Genomic DNA, 13694 nt, shown 5'->3' on the forward strand with positions numbered 1-13694 from the left:
GGTAGTTTTAAAACACATCTACAATCACAGTAATTTTTAAATTGGTATTTTGAGAAATAAGAACTGTGGCCACGAAGTGAATCCATTGAGTGAAATGATTGAGTATGTACATTTTCATTCAATATAGAGCATTTTGATAGTTTTACTCATTTGTAATATTTGAACTAAAACTGAGTACTTTCACTCAAACACTAAAAAAATTTCACTCGAATTTCACTCAATTTCACTCATTAATGTATCAATTTCTGTCCACGCCCGAGTGAGTGAAATGTTCACTCTATTAGTATGAGTACAACTGAGTGAAACTTTTAGACAATATCAAATTTTGTTTGGATTTTCAACGCAATTTTGTGTGATCCCCAACCAGCCGAGTATTTAATTTCATTTTTTGCTCCGAAGTTATATTAGGAATACCAATTAACTAACATAAAAAACAATTTTTGACGCTAGCAAATGGAAATTAAAACGGCCTGAAATTAATATTAATGATTAATACCTATAGGAAATTTTTTAATTAACGATGATGTAGATACCGCAGTTGTTTAAGTTCGGGTAATGGGGGGAGGCAAAGCGAAACAAAACAACACCTACTTTTCCATTCTGATTAATATACCCACTTTGGAAATTAAAACTCGACGTGAGTTATATTAAAAAGAAACGCGATCAGGGAATGCAACTAGCGGACTATCCCGCAGGTCGACAAGATGGCGGATACCCAGCTCGAATCGGTACAGCGTTGCGGGAGACAAAGGTGTGGTCCCCGCCGGTTCATAGTTCTATGCTACCCTACGGTTATCTCACACCCATTGTCTTTACGCTCCTCCCAATCCACGATGCATATTCGCCGAAGGACTATTTACCATACTCTATTTAATATTTATTATTTGTAGGTTTATTTTATATATTAATACAGTAATTAAGACGCTAAATAAATATTTTACGTGAAATAAACCTTGTAATCAAAATAAACCAAATTATCCATACACTGAGAGAACAGTTTAGGGTAGATGTAGAGCGAAAAACGTTATTAAGGCACTTCTAGAGTTTTCTGGAGCTTTGAGAAAGCTCCAAGCAAGCTTTCAGATGCGTTGGGATCGTAGCAAAACCTTATACCAACCGAAAGATATTACTTCAAGGAAAAGCGTCTGGGAAGTAAATGCTTCAACATTCTGCAGATGATATTACAAGAAGGAATGGAATGGAATTTTACTCTTAGCTCTTTACAAAAGATATACAGGGTCGGAAAGTCCCCATGGTTCATCGGCCGTTACGTGAGAGCGATAAAGAAAGTCGTAGAAATCCGTGCGATAGAGAAAGATGGCTATAATGAAGGCGTCTAAAATAGTCACCGCCCATTTCGCCCTTCCACAAATAAGAAGTGGATCTTATTTGCCTTAGCTGGCGGCGGTGGGTCTCAGCTGGCAGGTCTTAGCCAGGACAGGAGGAGGCCCCGCGAAGTTTCAACACTATAACCTAATTAATCATTTATTTTTACACTCAATATTTAGTTAATTAAAAACAGAGTCTGAGTAAAAAATGACTCAATAATAGTTAAATTTAAATCATATTAGAGAAAAAGTGAACTCTAAATTGGTTTTATATACTCATAATAGAATCAAAAGCCGCTCAATTGATAGTTAGCAGTAACTCGTATTAGAGATTAAACTCACTCATTTCTGATGCAATAGTCTCACTCAGTTGTACTCATATTAATAGAGTGAAAATTTCACTCAATCGGGTGTAGACAGAAATTGATACATTATTGAGTAAATTTGAATGAAATTTGAGTGAAATTTGAGTGAAATTTTTTTACAATGTACGTGCAATTTGAAAACAACTGATTCGTAACAGTCAGAACAGGAATGTCAAAGGCCAATTACATAGATCAGTGCAAACAGCAAATGCAAATTCTTCTGAAGAAGATAGCGATATGTCTGGAAAAGTATAATACCAAAGACGGTTCTATTTAGGAACATAACTGGATAAATATGGATAAGATTCTCAGGAACTCCCAAATGCCGAGTAATATTGAATGTAAAAGTCTATAACTTTTTGGTGATTCCAAGCCCAATGTACTTTAAAAAAGGTGAAAATAAGATCCATATTTACATAAAAGCTGCCATAATTCGCAATAATTAACATACAGTCGTATTAATTAATATTTAATAGAGTTGCCTCCAATATTTTGAAGCATTTAGTTGCATTTACAATAATATAGAAAAACTGATGTTCACGTACAAGATTTTCATTCAGATTGTATAAAAAATAATATGCATCTATTTGGATATTTTATTAATCCGCTCTCAAATAATAAATAGGAATAAATTTCCACGTCATTTTTTATTATGGAGATCTTCGCCAATAGCCCTACTACGCTTTAGACACAAAAAGTTTCTTTCTACCGAGACACTTGCAGGAATTGTTAAAACTGGGCAAAACAATTTGTATGTTTCCGAAAATACCATTTTAAATTCCTTGTACAATATTTCTATCGTTTTTTGAACTTCTAAATTACGAAATTGTTCGTCTCTGTTCGTTTTTCGACATATCTATTTCAAAAACGTTTGGGTACATCTGTAATAAACATTCAAACGATTTTTCGGGAAATTTGTTTGCATATTCGGCAAATTTTGAGAATCTATTAAAGCAAACAAATTTAAATCATGTAATATCCCAAAACAAGTAGGTATTTAATGAAAGTGAAATATATTTCGAAAATATTTCTAATTCGTCGCAACTTTTGCCCCGTTTACTTGGTAGTGCAGTAATATTTTTCGCATAATTAAAAATATTTTTAAATTTTTCTTCGTTTCTTAATTCAGAAATTATTTTAGTGATTTTAATTTGTTTAAGCAGTAGCTTATGTAATTACGTCATGAGAAAGGTGTTTCAAGGAATAAAACAATATTGTGAGATAGTTTAGGTATGTAGGTATTTGATAATATAATAAGTATCTATTAAATTACGTTAAATTTAGTCTTACTTTGTTTTGTTGTAAGGAAGTTGTTTTTTATTTACTTTAAATGAATACCTGCCTTATCCTTAAAGCTTTTGTACTATCCCTCACACTGACGTAATTAGCAATTACAATTCCCTTTTTTTTTACTGTAATTGTAATTGTATTTAAGTACTTTTTTTATTAAAGTAATTTGGAATTGTAATTGCAGCAAAATTGTTATAGGAATTGTAATTTGTAATTATATTATTTGAACTATCGAATTACAAATTACTTCTATAAGTACAAATACTTTTTCCAATTACAATTACTTTTTCTAATAGATCATGCGTATTGCGTAATTGCGTACAGACTTGCAGACTTCTATTATTTCATTTGAGGAAAGCCTTGTGCCGCGTGAACAATAAAAAGTGATTTGGTGAATTAACCTCAGAATTAACAGAGTACATTTTATTTTATTATAATTATTATTAATTTAGAAAATATACGAAGTAAAAATATGTTGTCTATAGCATTAAGTTTTATAAAAATATATATTATGTATCTATGTGTTACTGCTCTTATTTTGAGTTGAGAAAACTTCTGGTTCGGTTACTCAGCGTTTCACTCGTACTTGTTCGATTCGTAATTTTTTTAATAATAATTATCATTATCAATTATTAGGAATGTTAATATTGATTTAAAGAAATAGAGATCTAATATAGGGCTATCATTGGAAATGCAATAGCACTTTTATCAGTGTAATACCTATCAAACTATCTACAGATAAGATAGTGGTGAATATTATTATTTAATATAATTTTTATGATATCGAGACAAATAAATAAACAATAAACTGATATAATGCGTAGAATCCATCAAGTCCTGACCGAATAGAAAGAAATTCTAACTTTTTGGTATCTTAATTAACTAATAAACTTAATAATTATTATTAATGGCTCGATTTATATGATTTGATAAATTAACTTCCATGCACTTGCTGAGTAAAGAGAAATACGATATGAACCAATAGTTTCGTAAGTTCCGTCGCATCTATGCAGACTTGTTTGAAGGCGGTATTGTTTTAAAAGTAGGTAATTGAAAATACCTTGTATTAATTTAGTAGTTGTTCAATTTCCAAAAGCCATCAGCATGGACCAAGTTATTTTAAATATAAAACTATTTAGTTCAATATTTTTCTTGTAAAATTAACAATGTGCAAGTTTTCAGAGGGTTTAAATCGTTCGGAAAATTTTCATTTGAAATTTGAATCAAAGGAGCCAACGACGTTTCCTTAAATTTTCATGGAAAACTAGCCGCAGTGTACAGGGTGTTAGGGAAATAATTTACGTAAATTTGATTGGATACGTGTTGCAATTTTATAGTCAAAATACGTTTTTTCAAGACTAAATTATAATTAAAGTAGCTTAAAGGTTGAACAAATAAGTTTAATAGGATTTAGGTCTTTGGGAAGATAGGAATGTGATATGCTTGCACAGTTTTAATATCCATCTACTTGTATTAATATAAAAATCAGATATAAATTCTTAATAACAACTTGTTATCGACAATCTATATTTCATTAAAATCTTATTTAGAATGTTGGGTACCAAATTGATTATAGCCACGGGATGTAAGTGTATAATTAGCGACTGAAATTTAAATAAACCATTTTTTCTGATATGATTCGCTTACCGATTAGCAGGCGCGTGTTGCGTATATATTTAATTATATGATTCCAACGTGCATATTTGAATTTCCGTATTTTAATGTATATTTTACAGACATGGCAACGCCGGTGAATTTTTGACAATGCTGTCAATAAAGGCTGAGACTAGCGCAAGAACTATAACTTTTTTTCCGGCGCCTATGGTGTCTCGTGTTCTAAAAAATAAAATTAATATTATCACAAACATTAAATAAAAATAAAACTATATAAAGTGGTATCTAAGTATGTTATCATCAGTGTCTAACATAAAAATTGTATTAAGTGTCAAATATCTGACCTTCGTAATGAATGTATTTATAGAATATTTTACGAAAAATAATTAGCAAATAACGATAAACTCGGTTAAATAACATACATATTTTTATTATAGTTTATAATATAAATTTTTTACAATAAAATAGCATGACTATATTAAAATTGTTACAAAGAATTTCACAAGAAAATGTCGCATAATTTTCATTCGTTTGAAATTTTGATAATAGCAGTGGCGTTTGATATTGCCGATCGCAGAAGTTTATTGTCTTTAGCTTCTATTCTATTTTGCATTTCATACTTTCTATAATCGTTGATAAGTAGAACGTTTACATTAAATCTTGCAATACATACAAGTTTCAGGTAAATAAAAAAAATATCAGTAATAGCTATAAATTTGAAAAAAAATTGCTAGAATCAATTTTAATAAAACATTTAGGTTAGTTTCTTTTGAAATTCCATATTGAGTTATATTTTCGATTTCTTTTTATAGGTAATAGTAAAAGTCTCTAAAACCGTCTATGAAAGAAATTTGATTATTTTTAGAACATCTAAAATATACCCGTTACAATAATACATCTAATATTTGGCTAAACTAACGGATGTCTTTGGGGAAATGCTTAAAATACAAAAATACGATTTATTTACTTACTGCAGCAATAAAATGTAATTTACATTATTTATTGTGAAAAATAAAACATATACAGATAATTGACATACATACTATAAAATGTGCTTTTCTGGCGGAAATTCAGAAGTTTATAAAACATTCGAAGACGAATGTAATTTTTACTCCAAAACGTACATTTGGCAACGTCGCACGACATCAAAAGATGTATCAAATGCGCTATGTCTATTTAAAACTATTTTAATAGTTAAAACCAACTAAATAGCATTTTGCCTCAAAAAGATTCATTCGGGATTGTTTCTTCAGAAACTTATCTTTGCCTAACTGGAAAAATCTCATATTTGATATCAATCATTCTAATTAAAAGTGATACGGTAAAACTAAAAATTAATGTTTTTAAAATGAAAACTGATAAAGATTTCGAAACGTTAACTACTTTTCAGTGTAAGATATTTGATAGGTGCTTAAGATGAATTTTATCTACAACTTTTTTTGTTTCTTCAATAAAAACTAAAATATATTAACGTGTCACTAATATTCTTATTTTAACAAATATTCACCTGAATAAAATTTATATAAAATATTTAGGTTAGGTTAACTTACTGAATCTTTCTATTTTCCGCGTTTTTAAAAGATCAAGGCTCAGTTATATTTTTGAATCCTATTTTATATGGTACAGGATCAGTTTCAATTTATACTTCAAGAGATACACTACACAAAAAAATTTACTAAACGTACATACATAAATAACACACATTTGGCAACGCCGCATCCGAATGTATCATTTTGGAAAAAACATAAAATGCGTTTGAAGTATAATCAGCTGAACAACATATTTTAATTATTTATGTCGTCAAACAATTTTATTATTTTATTATATTGATGGTAAATTTCGTTTTGTTCCGTTTCAGAAGGTCTCCAAAGTGCCTTGCTGCAATAATATTATTTCTCCCTTTCGCAATTGTAATATCAATGATTAATGGAAGGTGCCTATAATGAATTAAAATTACCTGAATCACATCAAATTCCGCATTGTACACTACACTGCTAGGCAATTTGTCAACCACTTGTCAACAACTGATATTTATTGCCCAGTCCCGCGCATTTTTCAACTGGGCGTATACATTTCTACTACTTCTATGTTTAGTTCGACCAGACCTGTATATGGGTATGGCTAAATAAATATTGGAACAAGTTTTTCAAATATTTCAATGCCGAGTTGCTGCGTCAGCGACCAAACCTGGTACATACTGCCAACCTCTTGGTTCTTCAGTTGATATCCGAAAGACTATACCTAGGTAGTTTTAAAAATGATTGAAAACCTAACAATGTTTTCTGTTTAAATATTTCAAATTGCATTTTTCCGAAATTGGATCTAAAGACTTTAAAACAAGAAGAGGCATTTAAGCAGAAAAGCATATTCGTCAAATAGTCTTTATCGATAAAAACATTATTATCTGAATATTATCTATTTGTCTTTATCTTTAAATCCATTGTGATGAACTACAGATAAAATAAACTAGCGCACACGTGAAGTTGTCACTGGGTGCGTCAAAACAGCGATTCTAAGCGTATGCACTCGATAACTTCTAATGCAGTTGATTATCTTACACCGTTCAAAAGTGTTTAAGTCCGTTAGAAAAATCGACGTTAGTGCTAGTGTTAGTGACAATTACGTCGTAATAGCTGGGGGAGAGAGGATTTATAAATTTTGTTTGATGAAGCAAGTCTATCAACCTGGTAAAATTTCAACCTTTTTTTTAACCTGTTCAATCAACGCTTGGTGCTACAAAAAAAGAATTATTTCTCTACAGTTTCCAAGTTTTTTCCCAAACCGGTTTAATCATCTTATGATCTCAAAAAACAAGGTTCCTTCTTCATAGTTTCGGATAGGTGATAGGTCTGAGCATTTTAATAAGTACGGTTAAATAATTGAGGCCCATTATGTCACTTTAAAGACCCAAAGGTACTACCCTAACTCCTAATGATTATTCCCGGATCCGACAACCGCCGGGTGCAGCATTTGTATTGTGCCGTTCAACATCTTCATTTTTTTTTCGTGTATATTAACACCTCATGATATAAATCATAATTTTATTCCAGTTCGCACCCAGCGAAATGGTTTTATAATAGCCTCCAGTTGTTTGAATTAACGTGTACGGTTTTTTTAGCGAAACGTAAAGCATCTCTGTTTGTTTAGGTATTTACTACGTTGGTATTAGATAACAGTGTTTGAATTTGTTTTTCAACAAAGTTAGAATTGAAATAACAGGTTACCATTTTATTATAGAAATTTTGCTCTGTGCTCTGCGGTTCAATTTTTTTACATGTCTAACAAGTTTAACATACCCTTATTTCATATATAACTAAAATTACAATTCACCTTATTTTCCCTCAAGTTAAACATTAAACGTTAACAACATTAAAAAATTGCTAGGTGAAAGTTTATAACATATAATTGCAATATTTAAAACTTGCGGTTTTACGTATCTTTTGATTTAATATCATGAACATTACCGCGAAAATCTTCCATTTTATTGCATTAAGCACATAACTATATAATTGTGCATAAAACTAAATCCCATTCGGTATCTCTCGGTGGACCATTAGTTTTCTCTGTATATTATTAAAAACACTAAAATCATTTCATATAATGCTTACTTTTTTTTTAGGATATGGATTTAATCGAGGTGTTGTGGAAACAAGATGTGGATCTTGGATTTTCCGTGGAAAATGCCACACCAAAATTGGAAAAACTTGATCCAGAAAGCTCAGCTGTCGACGCCACCACATCCGGCGATTTGGAAAATGACGATTTGGAAAAAGTCAAAACGCTAAAAGCTATAAACGAAGATAAAATTAAAGTACGTATTCTGTTGTATATTGTCTGAAATGTACTTAATTATGCGTGATTGTAGGTAGAACCTGAAAACGATATTGACAGTGATCCATGGGCAGGTCTGAACTATACCATCGACACAGAAACAGGTCTGTAACTAGTTGCTTTTTTATTTCTAATGATAATATTGAAATTGTTTTAACTCTTAATTATTTAATATTTCAAATTGTTTTATTACTGCTGCACTTTAAGCTTTCTTTTCCTGGCGCTTCATTTTTTTAAGTTTTGTTATTATTAGAAAATGCTAATATCAGCTGAAACAGTTGTGCCAATTTCCATGTATGAATTTGTAACAAATCCTAGCGCATTGTATAAATACTTTCACATGAGTGAAAATAACGAGTATGTAAATTTTAGAAAATATACAATAGAGTCGTTTTCATAAATGAAACCTATGTAGAATGTTATATAAACATAAAGTCGAAGCAAATAAATGACATAATTAGTTCTTTATTGGTCGAGATTTCTAAAAAATAAAATTAAAGTGCTGGGATGGTAACGTCTTTTTTGGAATCTTCGAAATTATGATCCTTCATTAGATGTAAATAAAAGTAATGAAATAAAACAAACAAAACGAATTTAGTTATACATGTAAACTATTTAAAGTAATCTATATATCGCAGGTATTTGTAATTTTATTACCACACATTAACGAAATAAGAGAATTTGTTAGAAGATTAGTTTTCTAGGAGTAACACAATAAAATATGGCTTGCTATCTTGAATTTTCGCGAGGTATAGTCTTTCCGAAGTCAGTTGAACATGTAAAAAACGCCTGGCAATAAAATTTATGACTTTCATAGGTGTCCCTAAAAAAGTTTTCTGCTAAAGGTAAAAAATTATAATAATTTGTGTGTGTGTGTAAAAAATTTCTATTATTTCTAAATTATATCGGAAAGACTATATCAACAATGTAATTTTGCTCAAAAATTCGGGGCAATCGATCATGCCATCCAGGAGGTTGTATAAATATCGAGCCTGTAATATATTGCATGTGGTATCCAATGATTCAAAATCAAATAGATTTAGTTGTTCATTTTGAGATAAGGGAAGATCTATCTTGCAGAGAAGATAAAAATTTTAAAAATTGTCTTTCAACCGATTCCTTAACAAGCGCACAAAACAGAGTTTTGAAAAGTTCCTGCAACTGCGTATAAACCATATGAGTTAAAAACTTGAATCTAAAAGAGAATTTATTTAGAATACAAATACCGAACATTACTTCAGAAAGATGGTTAATAAAACGTAAAGACAACAACGGACCCAAACTGGTACCTTATGGAACGCCCGATGTCGGAGAAAACGATCTCGAAATGGAATTTTAATATTTAATCATAAATCCTTTAAGTAGGAAATGCATAGTTTAATTAATGCATTTGAAAAGCTAAAACTTTTTAATTTCAAAGAGAGTATGTTATGGTTTTTGGAAGTCTGGATAAGTAAAACCACAGATACGTACGTCATACTACTGAAAAACAGCTAAATTCGATACTGTTTACTTTATTTTCATAAAGCCATGTTGATCTGTTAAAATAAGCTCTCGTGAAAGAATAAACTTTACTAGATAGTAATGTTTCAAACATTTTAGAAACATTTTACAATGAAGAAAGGCCTCTGTAATTAAATACTTCTTTGTGATTTCTCTTTTTCGGTGTAGGACAATGCTTGTCTTTTTCCAGCAAGATGGTAAGGTAAAATGTCATAAGCTCGATTAAATAAAAAGCACAAAAACATGATTATAATGCAAATTACTTTTATAGATAGTTTTCTTAAATACAGAGTGTTTGGGTTTTGTTTTTATCCCAACACTACGCAGTTTTTCAAAAACTTCACATTTTTGCAAAACGTCAACCAGCTGAAAGACCAAAAGCACCATTAAATTAAGGAATTTGTTACTTTATCGTAAGAAGTGGTGGTGTGAGTTCTAAATCAAATACAATATATAGTTTCTATTTAAAACGAGCCATGTTACAGTAATATTGGATTAATTGATATAGAATTAAACTACGGGGATAGTCGCCAAAATGCTGCCATAGCATTGCGATTCTATACTAACCGTTTTACTTTGCGATTTCATCCCGCAACTCGTAGGTTTGTTGTATGTTGTTCAAAGGGCTAGAAAAATATAATTACTTTACGGCAAAACAACTTTACTGTTAACACATGCAGCAATTTGTTCTACTAACGTGTCGGATAACTCACAACTCAATAAATAAATCATTTCCCAAACGTGCTATAGAAAACACCCTGTAGAATTTATGGAAACGACTCTATTGTTTTTCTCGTTATAAAATTTTAATTTCCTCAAAACGGCCAATACAATTTATCAGGGATGCAACAAACTAGATATATTTTGACTGTTTTTTTTTAATTTTGCAACAGGTAAGTATATATTTTGCTTAAGAGGGAGCGGTATATTATTATTCCGTATATTAATTTAATTGCTCGTCGTCTTATTTGATAGAAAAAACATACAAGCCTGCGTGCCGTACTACATTCGACTACATCCGTAAATAATGAAAATTAACCAGTAACAAAGATTCAATCAATGCGCAAATGTGCAATGAAGAGGAAAGTAACAGTTTAACAGAGATGATTGTTCTTGCGATTAAAAGAATATAATATTCCTTCACTTAAGCTGTATCAATCTTTTTGTTAGAACTATTCTAAAGCTGAGAATGATAGGTGTTCACCATGCTTTGTGACATAATGTACCTTACAATCAGAACAAGATCAGTATCCTGTCACTCTAAAATCATTTTGATCTCTAATCTCAACTTTGCAATAAAAACCGCAGAAAAAATAGTTTTTATATAAGTAATGTTCAGTATACTAATAATAGTCTTATTTTAGTGAATAGATTTTTTTTTAACGAGTCAAGACACTTTAAGTATTGTAGTAAGCCAACTATTATATTTAAGAAATTGTAACCACCTTTCTAATGTTTGAATATTTCATTTGGAATTGATGGATAGCCTCATTCCTACAGAACAGATTAATAATATAACAATGGAAGTTAGATTCTATCCCTTAGTCTACAATATTTCAACAGTAGCTTATATTTTGTGAGTAATGATCTACTGTGAGCTCAGCAAAAGTGTTCATATTGATTACTCGTTATTTATTGTAATAGTGCAATTTTCACCTTAAGTCACATTATTCCTAACACTTAACACTTTTTACAGTTGCACCAAAGGTAGGTAAATTACGTCCTTATTGGGTCCAGAATTATATAAATTTTCTAATTAAACAAAATTATAACTCGTGCAGATAGTTTCCTCTATTTTGCATTAGCAAAAATAGTAGTTGAAGTAAAACAAAGCATTTTGTGTAATTATATTTAAATATAAACAAATAAACAAATGGGTAAACAATACTATAAAGTTGCTTCGAACACTAAACACATAAGATTATTAAAATCAATTTGTTTGCACTATTAACTACTTATCTAAACAGCTGAAAAATGCGGATCGTTTACTACTAAATAAACATTCACGTGTTTTGTTTGTAAAATATTCACCACCTGTTTCTTTTAAAGCACAAATATTACAGTGTTTTAATAACAAAATCCGTCTGTTGGCTTCGCCGTAAATATTGGTACACTTTTAAATTTGCTGCAAGTTGTCATGACTATCTAGTCTTGAGTGTTTCCTATTGCTCATAAGGTACAGTTAATGTTAACAATACAAACACAACTCATTCAGTAGCTGGTGTATTGGGGACAAATCCTTCTCCTTTACCAGACAATCCGCAGACTATAGTGACTTTTAATTTTCACTCGGATATGTTTATGCTCGTGTATCGTACAGATATAATATAATCCGGAAACTATTTTAAACCAACATTTTTTTAATGTTATTTTTTGTATTAATTTCACTGTTTGAAAAACTATAATTTTTAATATAAATTTTTAACGCCCTTGTTTATATCAATATCGTTGACCAATGACCATGTCAATGAATTTGAACACATTGGATTTTAAAACTTTACAATATTCGGGATGTATAAATGTATATACATATAATGTAATTAATCTTTCGTTTTTCGTTAATTTGATGCCGATATGTTATGACGTCATTAGATCACCTGAAAACGCGTTCGTAGATATGCAACCTCAAAAATTGACTAAGATCGTGGTTTTTTTAACCTTGCCATATATTTGTAAACATTATCATTTTTAATATAAATTCACCCGAAAAGTGAGGTTAGAACTAATTTTAAAGTATGATTTAAATTAAAATATGTATGTAAGTAAAAATGGCTAAAATTTGCGTTAATCTAAAACAAAACCGTGAATTAGAAATATTTTGTAACATTGTTAAATTTGTCCTTGTTTATATCAATGTCATTGACCATGTCAATGAATTTTAACACATCACTGAATTTTAAAACCTACCCAAAATATGTTTAACAATGTTTTACATGTATTGGAAACTACAAAATTCCAAATATACAAAAATAATTCATGTAATGAATCGTTTTGTCCTTAAATACCTGCATACCTGCTGTGACGTCATTGGTATATATAGCGATTGTTTCCTTAGATGTACAACCTAAAAATTTGACTAAAATTGTCTTGTTTAACGACCTTGTAAACATTTCCTTTTTTAATATAAATTCACAAGAAAAGTGAGGTTAAAAATACGTTACAAAATGTATAACACTATAGTTTTTCAATTAATTATGAAAAAAGTAGTTCATTAAATTTTACAAATTATATAGCAATTATTATTATATAACATTTTCATCAGTAAACGTATTTATACTTACATAGACACAGGCACTTAATATTGTGAAGCTGCAGAAAATTGTGGATTAAATATGTACACAAATTTGAGGATGTTAGGTTAAGGCAAAAAACTGCGAAAATTTGCGTTAATTTAAAACAAAACCGTGAATTAGAAATATTTAGTAACATTGTTAAATTTGTCCTTGTTTATATCAATGTCATTGACCATGTCAATGGATTTTAACACATCATTGAATTTTGAACCTACCCAAAATATAATTAACAATATACTACAAAATTGGTAAATATATAAAAATGTTTAATATAAATCATTGTTTTCATTCATTCAATACATGCAGGTTTGTTATGATGTCATGGGAGGAGTATACAAAAATTGTTTCCTTAGATACACCACTTGAAAAATTGACTAAAATTGTTGTCTTGCAACATAACCTCATTTCAGGCCAAGTTGTCACATGCTTGTTACCGTATGAATTTAAAATATTATTTTTTAATTGACAGA

The 13694-nt window shown here is 30.0% G+C and overlaps 1 protein-coding gene across 4 annotated transcripts in view; it reads left to right on the top strand.

Annotated features, from left to right (window-relative positions):
* The window catches only part of LOC108916920 (segmentation protein cap'n'collar), a 96991-nt gene that overhangs the window by 40680 nt on the left and 42617 nt on the right, over window positions 1-13694 (top strand). For 3 of the 4 annotated variants that reach the window (XM_018723251.2, XM_018723252.2, XM_018723254.2), the window contains exons 2-3: window positions 8217-8408; window positions 8463-8532. In XM_018723251.2, the coding sequence (XP_018578767.1) occupies window positions 8217-8408; window positions 8463-8532 (262 nt within the window). Of the gene's footprint in view, window positions 1-7144; window positions 7285-8216; window positions 8409-8462; window positions 8533-13694 lie in introns of those variants that run through there. The other variant, XM_018723253.2, reaches the window with a different exon arrangement.

Source organism: Anoplophora glabripennis, unplaced genomic scaffold (assembly GCF_000390285.2).
Source record: "Anoplophora glabripennis isolate ALB-LARVAE unplaced genomic scaffold, Agla_2.0 scaffold2, whole genome shotgun sequence".
NCBI classification, from domain to species: domain Eukaryota; kingdom Metazoa; phylum Arthropoda; class Insecta; order Coleoptera; family Cerambycidae; genus Anoplophora; species Anoplophora glabripennis.